This window comes from Pteropus vampyrus, unplaced genomic scaffold (assembly GCF_000151845.1).
Source record: "Pteropus vampyrus isolate Shadow unplaced genomic scaffold, Pvam_2.0 Scaffold464, whole genome shotgun sequence".
NCBI classification, from domain to species: domain Eukaryota; kingdom Metazoa; phylum Chordata; class Mammalia; order Chiroptera; family Pteropodidae; genus Pteropus; species Pteropus vampyrus.
Window position 1 is genome coordinate 53,671 of NW_011889245.1, and position 11,820 is coordinate 65,490.

The following is an 11,820-nucleotide window of genomic DNA, read 5'->3' on the forward strand; positions in this document are numbered from 1 at the left end:
TTTGTTCTATTTTTCTATGACATTGATTAATTGGGTAATTATTAACTTGACCATCATTTCTAGTGTATGTAATTATTAGCTTGATAATTAGCAACTTGGTCATTAGTCAATCAATAAATATTTTTTGAGAATTTCTCATGATTGGGCCTTGTTCTAGGCATTAAAAAAGTTAAGCGTCCAACCAACCGACCCAACAAACAAAAAATTGAGACCTTGCCCTCACGAAATTTGCTTCATTCCTTCTGCAGAGAAGCCACGGGAAGCGTGTTTCGACCCTGGGAATGTGATGAACGGGACGAGGGTTGGGGCCGACTTCAAGCTCGGCTCCACAGTCACCTACCAGTGCGACTCCGGGTACGAGGCCGAGGACCCCGCGTCCATCACGTGTGTCATCGGAGCGGATGGGAAGCCAGCCTGGGACCGCGCCCTGCCCTCCTGCCACGGTGCGTGTGGCAGCCGCTTCCTCCCTCAGGAACGATCCCCCTGGGCGACAGCCCCTCGGCGACGACCCCTCGGTGACGACCCCTCGGCGACGACCCCCTCGGAGTGCCAGCTCACATTTCGGAGCGGCTTCATGCCGTGGTGCTGAGCCCTCCAGTCAGTGTGGGGTCACTCGTGGGCCGTGGTGGCACCAGGTCAGGCGTTCCCCTCCTCCATGGGATTAGTGAGGGTCCCAGCCGTCCTCAGGGGCTGCACCCGCTTTCCTCCAGCTTAGGCAGCCGGGCGTCCCAGGCCTCGGCACCGCGGGTGGAGCTGACTGACAGCCGTGGGTGCTCCCGCCCCGCCCCCTGGGTGCCTTTGCCCCCCGTGTGTGTGTGTGTACATATAAATGTGTTCATACGTCACATATGCACGCATGTAACATACTAAAAACGAATGTCTTTTCTCCCACGTACCAGTACGTGGTGATCCCTTAGGTAGGTATTAAATTAATGAAATCACCTATTAAAAGGGGAGGCGGAGCTTCGAGAACTGACAAATGGACCCGTGTGACGAGCGCCAGCCCGCAGGTGCCCGGTGGGGGCCCTCCCGGGAGGGGCAGAAGGCGCACTGCTGGGTCCATGGCCACAGTCAGGTCGGTGGTGTCATGGGCGTCTCCACAGACAGAACTCCAGCCGAGGACACACCCTGGACCTGTCCCCGTTACTCTGGGCGTCATGCACACCTTAAAAAGGAGGCATAATGCCCCGTGGGCTGTGGCAGAAAAGCTGATCCTGAGGCTGTCTCAGGGTGAGCCCAAGGGCAGGTGTAGCTAGAGACGCTGAACTTACAGGACAAACGCGTTTTCCCTCGGGCCAGCTCACGATGGCACCGGTACCTTCTGACCAGACGCGTGCTCTAAAAATCAGTGCACGGGAATCAAAACGGCCTCGCACACTAACGCCCGGGCCTGCTGCGCACCTTCTGCGCTTCTCGGCTTCTCCGATGACCCCCAGGGCCATCGTTTTGTCCTCTAGTAATGAGACCGGGAAGTCAGCGTTGGGGCCTCTCAGGCTTCCGAAGCCGTGTGCGAGCCAGGAGAGCTGGCAGCCGTGGGCCCTCGGTGCAGGTGACCGAGCTGTCGGCCAGGTCGCAGCCGGCAGGGGATTCGGCTTTCCTGACACCCGTGGCCTTAACCCGGAGGTCGCATCATCCAGAGGATGGGGGAGGCCGGTGCGTGTCGCTGCTGGTCCCCCTTCCCCTCCCGCGTGTCACCCGGGACAGGTGGCCGTGTGACGTGCCCTGCTTCCGCCTGGAGGAACATCCGCTGAGAGACAGTCCTGCCCGGGTCAGCCATCGCCACCCCATCCCCCCGGAGGTGGCCTCTGCTGGCATCTGCCACGTAGTTATCGTGCCGGACCCATAGACACGTGGACATAAAGGACGCACCTAAAAACGCACACGCATTAGGAGTCATAGAAAGTTAACATAAATCCTATCTTACAGTAACCCCATCCTGGCAAATCTTTCTTTTGCTTTTGCTTTTGCTAGCAACGTAAAATAGGTTTTTAACTTGGATGTTTTGTCAAGTTTCCGGGTAAACCTGCACTCAGGTTCCGTCACCGTCCCACCTGCCACGTGCAGCGTGGCTGTCTGTCCCTTAGTGTCCCTTAGCACGTAACTGTGGTGGGTTTCCCTTTCAGCTCCCTGCGGAGGCCAGTACGCGGGATCGGAAGGGGTGGTGCTGTCCCCCAACTACCCTCACAACTACACAGCCGGTCAGACGTGCCTCTACTCCGTGACGGTGCCAGAGGAATTCGGTGAGAATGTCTTTCCATGTTTCATGATTGTCGTAATCTTTCTGTTGTTAAATTTTTTCTGCCATTTTACAAACAAACATCCCAGCTTTTGATGTCATAAAATAATGCGAGGGAAGTTGGGTTGCATCCCAGGGGCGGGTGGTCCAGCCACACCTGGCACAGTGGTCACTAGCGGGGCGTGCGGCCACACCTGGCACGGTCACTAGCGGGGCGTGCGGCCACACCTGGCACGGTGGTCACCACCACTCCCTCGTGGGTGCGATGTAAATCCTTACCCTCCCGTCTGCGAATCTGACGCAGATAACGGGGGAGAAGTTCTGCCCGTGCTCCGGCCTTTGCTGGAGAATGTTCTTCCGCGTGGCTGTGGCCGTGCTCGCCTGAGGGAGGGTCGGGGAGCAGCGTGTGGGTCCGAGACAACCCCGTGCTGAGTTGCGCGCAGCCGGCACACACTTTAGCGGTGTCACATGGCGGATGGCGCTGGGTCCATGAACACGACTCTGAGCGATGAGCCTGGCGCAGGCCGAGTCCCCTGTCCCTCGAGAGCGAGCTCACTGGGGTCGCTGAGTTCTGCTCCCGGCCGGAGCTCGTCTTCGGACGGCTTCATTTCCGGGAGGGCCTGCCTGCTGCCCCCACCCGGTCCACTCAGCGCTGGCCCATGTCACCGCGCCCACCGGGGTCCACTGAGCGCTGGCCCGTGTCACCGCGCCCACCGGGGTCCACTCGGCGCTGGCCCGTGTCACTGCGCCCGCTCTGGACCCGGGGTTTTCTGTTGTATTGGTGTTTTTTTTGAAGTGACCCAGGTAATAGCTTTGGTAATTTTATAGAGTAATTTTTCTTTCTGCATCGTAAAACTGAAAACCTACATAATCAGGCTTTTTCCTTCACATTGAAAGTAGCAGCCACCTCTCAGAAATGAAGTAGATAAAAATTCTAATGCTGGAATTCATTTGAGAGAAAACATTTTCAAAAATACAATTCGATGGCAAGAACATTAATTGCCAGGTAAGAAAGTTGCTTATGGGAGACAAATGATTTCTGCAAACTTCGATGGTTTATTATTCAGATTCTATGATTTTAGTTTATTGTGAAATTTTGTTGAGTCGTCACAACACAGTTACGATTTTTCAGCAGAAAAAAATGTCACACCCATCGGACATATCGATCCGATCCCCCAATCTGAGAGGCTGAGCTACGTAAACGTGCCGGTGTATCTGGGCAGAAACTTTCAGTTTGGAGTAAAATAGTGACATGGTCTTCGTGACGAAAACCTATTCTGTCTTATCTTTTACGTTTTCCCCTTCTTCTTTATTCTCTCCTGGGCAATAAATTAATTCAACAACTGTGACAACTGTCAAGATGAATAAAATACTGACCGTGCCCGCGAGATGCCCAGCCAGCACTGGGGGGTGGGGGGCCGTCGCGGGCAGGATGGGCCCCCTGAGTGCTGGACGCAGGCTCCGAACACAGTGACATTTAAGACAGGTCTTCAGGTGCTGTCGCTGTCTTACTGCTTTCGCCCCAAAGCCTCACCAACGTACCCGCTCCTGAGCGGAGACGGGGTTCAGGGGGACAGCTTGATGACCACTGCCAGTCACTCCTGTGTCCCCAGAGCAACCGCCCATGGTTCAGGCTGCCCTTTGAGGCCCTGGAGTCGCATGTGGCCACGGCCTCTGCTCCCCAGTTCTCACTCTTCCCAGGGCCCACCGAGCACGGTCCAGACCAGGCCATTTGCCACCCGTAGAGTCACGCTCTTGACATTCACCCGCTGGAATAAATTCCTCGTTCCCCCAGAAAGGGCTCAAATTCTCGTTCTTTAAGGACTGTCCGTCTCGCTCCCCGCCCCATGAAGTGCTGACTTCCCCGCGGCTGGAATCGGCTGTGCCCACGTGTACAGCGACAGCCCTCCATCCGCCCTCGGTCACTGCCAGCCGCAGCACAGACTCACTCTGGGCTGGCGTCCGCTCCCCCGTCTGGGGCGAGACCTGTCATACGTGAGAACCGAGGCCAAGGAGCTGGCCAGGAAGGTCCCTGCCCCCGGCCCCGCGTGGGCGGCCCCCTGCCGACGTCTGCCCGGGGACCGCGGCACGCGCCAGCAGCGTGCAGGCGTTCTGGGGTGGTGTCTGTCGAACTCACCCCTTTATTAGATCCCAGCAGACAGCTGAGGCTTTCGCAACGTGTCTTGGCTAAAGGTAGGAATTCCGTGTGTACGACTCGCCTTGTACTAACTACCCACCCAAGCATTCTGCCTCCACTGTGACGAGGACTTACTCACCAGCGAAGGGAGGGCTGTGCACGCAGAACCTCGCAGAGAGGGAAGCTTCTCCCCTGTGTAATTCTGGTTTTTAGAACACTTCATCCACTGGGAAAATCCTCCTTGTTCCCATGCTCCCTTTCATTGTGTTTCTTTCTAGGAGATTAGAAAAGCTTAAAATACAATATGCGTGTGTGTATATATGTGAGCATATATTCTACTACACGTATGTAGCATGTATTTTACGTATGCATAAGTGTCTATGTCATACATGACTACATGCATGAAATACAACATGTGCCACATACGTAAGTGAATACACACACCCACACGTACACGAGCTGTCACAGTTAGATTCGCCTCCATTGGGCCAACATTTAACATTCATTCTTCTGTTATAATTCTGACACATGCAGTTCATAGGCGCACCTCCATTTCTTACTCAGAATGATTTAGAAGGATTGGGGCTGGAACCTTACACATAAATAAGAATTAGCTGCTCACTGTTTGTAAATTGATACTAAATCACAAGTTTTTTCTAAATATTACAAAGGCCCTCCCTATCGTCAGTTCGCACACAAAGATAAAATTCAAAGTAATAAAATCCACAGCTGTGTTTTATTTGGAGCAGGTGCATTGCTGCAACTTACACAACCTAGACCATAGGTAAACTGTGAGCAAAATGACAGTCAGCAATCCCTGTGCTACTATGCTTACTCGTGTGCATTCGATTGCAGGAGGTTCCTATGAACTTGGCACCGTAATAATCACAGCTTAAGCATGTTGAATTCCTCGCCAGATTAACATGCCTTCCAAACCAGCAGGCGCCCAGACTCCGGGGTGGACAGGCGTCTCTGTGGCCACTCTCCCACCATCTTAGGGCAGTGTAGGGAGAAAAGGCAATCTTCCTCATGCTCAAACTACACAGAAAACAGTAATTTTATTCCTGTCATTAAGTACCAAACAGTCAAAGAGCAAAATAAAATTGTTTTAGCAGCTGGAAACTCTTAGAAAGCAGAGAAAAGTAGTTAGTTTTATAGGATTCTTAGGGTTGTGACTTTTTGGAAAAATCGGTAAATAGGTATAACAACCAAAGTCTCCATTTTTTTTTTTTTTAAAGCATATTGTGCCAACCCGCCCCCTTTATCTTGCAGTGGTTTTTGGGCAGTTCGCCTATTTTCAGACGGCACTGAACGACTCAGCGGAACTGTTTGACGGGGCACACCCAGAGGCCAGGCTCCTGAGCTCGCTGTCCGGGTCGCATTCAGGTAAACTCACCAAGAAGGGCGTCTTTACGTCAACCGAGACAGCCGGGGTGATCAGTTTGAAACCTGTCTTTTTCGTGTGTGTGCAAAGGAGAAATTTAATAATCTTTGAATGTGCTCACTTGTTGAGTAAAATGTTATCTTCGCTATAAACTTTCAAAGACACTTTTATCCCATGTATAAAACTACTTGCTTTCGTCATTTTACTTAGTAAGATTATGAAAAATATAATGCCCATCTCAATAAGAAAGGGAATTAACAGGTAAAAGGGCATACCGATTGTGTGTATTTGAGGTGTATGTGTTGTGATCGTCTTTCTGGAGATAAACATGGTTAACTTTTCGGTGTAAATCATTCCAAACATTTGTCGCGTGCGTATGGAGACGCACGGCGTCCACGGCGCACCCCGGGCCTGCTCACACCCACGCACGCACGCGTGCATTCAGGCTCACACGCACGCAGACTATTCGGGACTCGTACAGCACGGGACGTTCGATCCCAGTTTTTTGTTTTTTTTTAAATATTTTCACTTAAAAGGACATGTATAAGTCCGTCCCTGTCAAAATGACTGCACGCCGAATGTCACCACCTCGGTCGTGCGTAGACGGCATTTGGACGAGAGAAGAGATGGGCAGGTGCTTTACCCCACCACCCCCCACGACGCAGCCCTCGGTGCCGGAGCACGCAGCGTCAGTTCAGATCGGTTATTCCCAGTTTGTCACCGTTTTTATAACCTAGGGTCCCAAACTTGCTGCCGACGCGCGGTGACGTGACGTCTGGAAAGGTGTCAGGTGCCTTGCAATTAGGACCAGCCCTGAGCTGCGCCCCACCACCTGCGCCCCGCCACCCCCCGTACCCTGCTCCCCCGCCCCTCCCCCCTCGCCCCTGGCGCAAGCACCCTGGCTTCACCTGCACTTCAGAGGGTGGAATATGCCTCTTACAGGGGTGTCCCCAGTCCGGCTCTGGATTCAGAGACGTTCCCCTAATGTTAAGTAAAATCTTAGCAAGCAATTATTAGATGAAGTTCATTCCGAATCAGTGATTCACCAAATTCTTATATTTCCCATTTATCCGTTATTAGGCCTATTATCAGTGCTTTCTTTAAAAGAAGCATGCATGCGATAGTGATTAAAATAACATTTTAATAGGGAGTAAAAGCAAGAACAGACGTTTCAAGGTATTTTTGTAGAAACGTTGTGTTTGGGTCCTAAACCCCAAAGCAAAGCTTTATGACGATTCAGCTGCTACAGGGGAACTGTTTTCCGGGGCGTCATCCACCTCGGCAATGTGCACTTCGGGCCCCACGTGCCATCTCTTCTTACCTTCTCCAGGGGAAACGCTGCCTTTGGCGACGTCGAATCAAATTCTGCTCAGATTCAGCGCGAAGAGTGGGGGGTCGGCCCGCGGCTTCCACTTCATGTACCAAGGTGAGTGTCACAGCGCGTCACTGGCTCCTGACAGGACACAGACCTCTGTCCCCAGGTCAGGCCTTGAGAGTGCTTGAGTTGCATTTTGGGGCATTTAAGAAACTGAGGTTTTGCAGATATCTATAATAAAACTATGTAATAAAAATATTAAAATTCTCAGTTTGACACCTAAATATATTTCTACTACAATGACCCAATAAAACTTCATTTATCCGGCATACACAGGAAAACAAATATTGATCAAATTACTCACATACAGCACTGCACATTTTGCAAAATGATTTCCCGCGTGTTATTTTTTATCTAATTAAGTAAACTAGTTTGTAATAGTTTAGATTTTAGTAACTGCTCTAATGAAATACATATAAAATAAATCACACAGTCCCAAATCTTACCACAAAAACTAATTGAAGATAGTTTAACAAAACCAAGCAAAACTTAAAGTTCATGCATCGTATCACTCTAAAAGCTTATTTTGTTTGTGTTCTATTAACTTTTGCCATTTTGACACCTTTATATTTATTTTTGAATTTGGAGCTTATTCAAGATGGTTGCGATTGCTCAAAGTTTCCGAAAAATAGGGATGTTTCCCCTATTTATGGGTCACCTCTGTTTCGCATGTTGCTCAACGTGGTCTTGAAGCAGGACCGCGGCGGCCGCTGACGTGCTCGGAAGCCCGGGGCACGGTCTGGCTCCAAGGTGTGATGTCCTCTCCAGAGACGAGCCGTGCGCGCTCACTACGAGGCAACGCTTCGTTTTTCTAGGTCTCGCTTTTGCTTGCAGCGAGAGACGTTCCCGGCCTGTTAAACATTCCTCTCAGACGCGGAGGTCGGCGTCCTAGCAATGGCTTCCTCCTTAACGAGCACGGCCCCAGCGAACACGCCTGGCCACGTCACGTTTTCCGGAAAGTTGTGAACAACAGTCTGTAACATCGTCCTACCTGTAGGAATCTCACGCTGCAAAACCCATGCCCTCAACACACGTAACTGTAAAAACCCTTCCGCGTTCAGCAGCCCAGCGGTTTGAAAGTCACGGCAGGAGGGCGAGGATGACATTTACAGGCGTGTAAGAGGGAAAACATCTCTAATCCCATCTGAGTAGCAGCTGCTTGGAAGATGATGCTATTGAATCAGAGTTACATTGTTCTAAATTATACCTGTTCTGGAAAGATAGATAATCAAACCAGTATTTTAAACAATAGACTTCATTGGAGAGTGGTAGGTTTAGGTAACTTACCTCTTAGCCATTCCTAATTTTCTTAAACTAAATTCTACGTTACATTTTGCAAAAGCAGGCTGGCAAAACAAAGTGAATTGGCGTGACATGTAAAGAAACCGGACCACTTGGGTTAAGTACATGTTCATCCTGGAGAAATCAAAGTTACTGGCATTGTCTGCCTTGAAAGGAGGCTTCCTTTGATTTTTTTGTAAATAATAGAAAATCAGAGCGTCAGATAGAGCATCTGAGGCAGATGACCCATTGTCCATCCTGTTTTCAAATGTCACTGTTAGAAGTCATGGTTTTTAAAATTATAGTTCTTTGTTTAAAGTAACACAGTATCATTAAAATGCATAAAGTACAGAAAGGGAGACAGAAAAGACAGTTTTTTACAGAGAAGTACATTTTCCTTGTACTTAAAAATACCTAATGGTTCTCGGTATTTCATGAAGTTCCAATGTGCTTCATTTCCTTGCTTTGTTCCTATTGTGACTTTATGCAAAAATTGGTGTCTTTGTACGGAAGCTGAGCCCTTCGGAGCTAACGAGCGGGGCCGTGCGTGCGACCACACACATTCAGGAGGACCCCGGCCAGTTTCCACCATATGACAAGTTCAGTGGGACGCGGCCTTCTGAAGGACAGCGGGCACATGGACGCTGGCAAGGGCTGGCCCCCGTGTGTGGGAACGTTCTAAACAGCGCTCGTGTGCCGTGGGGAGACCTCCTGCCCTGCGTTTAAAGCCTAAGCTTGCAGGGGACTTTCCGACTGCCCGGGTGGCAGGGTGTGTGGCCCGTGTCAGCAGCCGCTCTGTTAGAGACATGGGTCTGTTTCCGGCAGCGGGACCCTGCTGTCTCCTCCCAAGTGCCCCCACGTAGACCGAGGCCCCGAGTGTGCGTTTCCCGCGGTTCCTGGTGTCTTCAGTAACGTGGGCTTCACCCTCCCGTGTGCCAGCAGTGAGCGGCCCCCCACCCCCGCCGCCTTGCACCCCTCCCGCGACCTGGGCGGTGTAAGCGCCGTGGGCGGGGCTTGTTCTCCCGTGACTGGCTCGTCCCGCCGGGCGCGCCCGAGTCCTTCGGGGTGAAGAGCCGCCGGCCGTGTTGTGTGTTTTGCCTCCAGCCGTTCCCCGCACCAGCGACACGCAGTGCAGCTCCGTCCCCGAGCCCAGGTACGGGAGGAGGATCGGCTCCGAGTTCTCGGCGGGCTCGATCGTCCGGTTCGAGTGCAACGCGGGCTACCTGCTGCAGGGCTCCGCGGCCGTCCGCTGCCAGGCGGTGCCCAGCGCTCTGGCCCAGTGGAATGACACCGTCCCCAGCTGCGTAGGTGAGTGGCGTCCCGCGGCGGTGGGCGCCGCGGGTCAGTGCTGCGTCCCGCCCCTAACCCGTCCCGCCTAGAGCCTCTGCCTCCTCGGAAGCGAGCGGCAGCCCCAGCGCCGGGGACGGCGGGGTCTCGAGGACCCGCTCTTCACATTAACGAGCGGGAGGCGCGTTTCCTCCTCAGAGCGCGTCACGCGCGGTCGGCTCCCGCGCCGCGGGCCCACGGCAGAGCCTCGTCTGGAGGGAAAACCGTCACGGTGTTGATTTGCCATGTCGCCTGTGTCATGCCCTTTTAATGAACGTGTCCTGGTGAGGGTTTGAGACGTGACAGGTTAAGCGGCCCGAACGACAATGACATTGTTAGCGGTAGCTTATTTGTTTCATTTGCTCAGCGCTCGAGTTCGCGTGTAGGTCGCAAGCGTCTCTTCGCCCTGGACGTGCTTGCGCTCGCTGTCACTGTCACCCGGAGCCCTCTGCCGGCTGCCTGCGGCCGTGAGCGCTCGCGCAGCTCCTTAAACGCGCAGGTGAATGACTTTGAACAGAATTCACTGCGGAGACGCCGTGTCCTTTCAGAGACCTGGAGAGATGTCTTTCTAGACACGAGATCTGTGCCTTAGCGGCGTAGTACATAGGAACCAGTGGCATTGCCAATTTAAAAGAGACCAAATCTGACCTTGGCCCAAAACTGCCACATAAAGCATCACGGTCCACGTAAAATGTCTGTTCAGGGGATCGCCCAGCAGGGGAGCACGGAGCCCGGAGCCCCAGGTTCGAGTGTCCCCCCCCCTCCCCCCGTCGGTTGCTAAATGCGGCTGTGTCTTAGTCCCCTGCAGTGGCAACTTCACTCAGCGGAGAGGCACGCTCCTGTCGCCCGGCTATCCCGAGCCCTACGGCAACAACCTGAACTGCCTGTGGAGGATCGCGGTGACCGAGGGGTCGGGAATTCAGGTGCGTCCTGTGGCCGGAGGCTCCGATGGCACGTGCTCAGCCAGGGCCGTGTGTTTCCTTCCTTCTTCTTTCTCGTCATGGTTAAATACATGAACCGCGACCTGTTTCTCTCTCCTTACTATTTCTATAGTGTCCGTCATCACGTTTTTACCTTTGACGTTAAAATAATGTGTTTTTAGAATGTACGGTCTGTCAAAAGTGCCGCTGGCAGAAATCGTGGGACGTCGTTCGATTTACTTGGGTTTCGCCTTTCTCTCCCACGCATGTTAATCGCATGAAAACCTCACGATTAGGCTGATCGCTTCGAACCAGAAATTCGTTTTTTCACTGAGTATCGTTGCTCGCCAGATTCAGGTCATCAGCTTCGCCACGGAGCAGAACTGGGACTCCCTGGAGATCTACGACGGGGGAGACGTGACCGCGCCCAGACTGGGGAGCTTCTCAGGTCAGCCGCCCGGCCCATCCGCGTGGTCAGCCCAGCACACTCACGACACCAGCCGAGCGAAACGCTCGGAGACGTTTGTGACAGCACCGCGTCCACGCAGCGGCGTCTAGTGGGCCCCTCGGTGCGAGAGCGCGGCCAGCGGGGAAGGGAGAGGGCCTGGTCCCCGGGAGCAGGGGCCCAGGCCCAGGTCAGAGGCCACTATGGGTCAAGCCCAGGCAGCCGTGGGGATGGAACCATTCAGCGCCCGTGGACACAGTGGGAAGTCGTCACAGGAACACTGGTTTTGTCGGGGTTGGAATGAATTTTAAGAGTTCGCGTTGGCCGACCCTCCTTTTCCCACGCACTGTTGGAGGTGTTTGACTCAGGTGGGGACGAGGCCGGGCCGCGGTGGAGCAGGGAGGTGGCCGGCACGGCTGGAAGGCAGGGTACACGTGTGTGGGGCGGGACCCAGGGCTCAGTAGCAGATGCAGGATGACGTGAGCCTGGGAGGGAGGGAGGAACGTGGGGAGGGAAGGGCGAGCTGGGCCCGGGCCGGCCGCGCTGGGCGAGGACCCGACAGCAGTGTGCGCTCAGGGCTTGGTGTGACCGCAGACGGGACCGAAGGTGCGAGCGTGCGTGCACGTCACAGACCACGGCATGTCCTCTGCCTCTGCCCGTGGAGAGGCATAAAAGCCGTGCTGGCAGCGCCGGATCCGCCCGGTGCCCATGCGGGG

The 11,820-nt window shown here is 53.4% G+C and overlaps 1 protein-coding gene across 1 annotated transcript in view; it reads left to right on the forward strand.

Annotated features, from left to right (window-relative positions):
* The window catches only part of LOC105306913 (CUB and sushi domain-containing protein 1-like), a 185,200-nt gene that overhangs the window by 32,225 nt on the left and 141,155 nt on the right, over positions 1 to 11,820 (forward strand). The window contains exons 7-13 of the mRNA XM_023524454.1: positions 249 to 443; positions 2,124 to 2,240; positions 5,646 to 5,759; positions 7,088 to 7,183; positions 9,518 to 9,721; positions 10,538 to 10,662; positions 11,011 to 11,107. Of these exons, the coding sequence (XP_023380222.1) occupies positions 249 to 443; positions 2,124 to 2,240; positions 5,646 to 5,759; positions 7,088 to 7,183; positions 9,518 to 9,721; positions 10,538 to 10,662; positions 11,011 to 11,107 (948 nt within the window). The remainder of the gene's footprint in view (positions 1 to 248; positions 444 to 2,123; positions 2,241 to 5,645; positions 5,760 to 7,087; positions 7,184 to 9,517; positions 9,722 to 10,537; positions 10,663 to 11,010; positions 11,108 to 11,820) is intronic.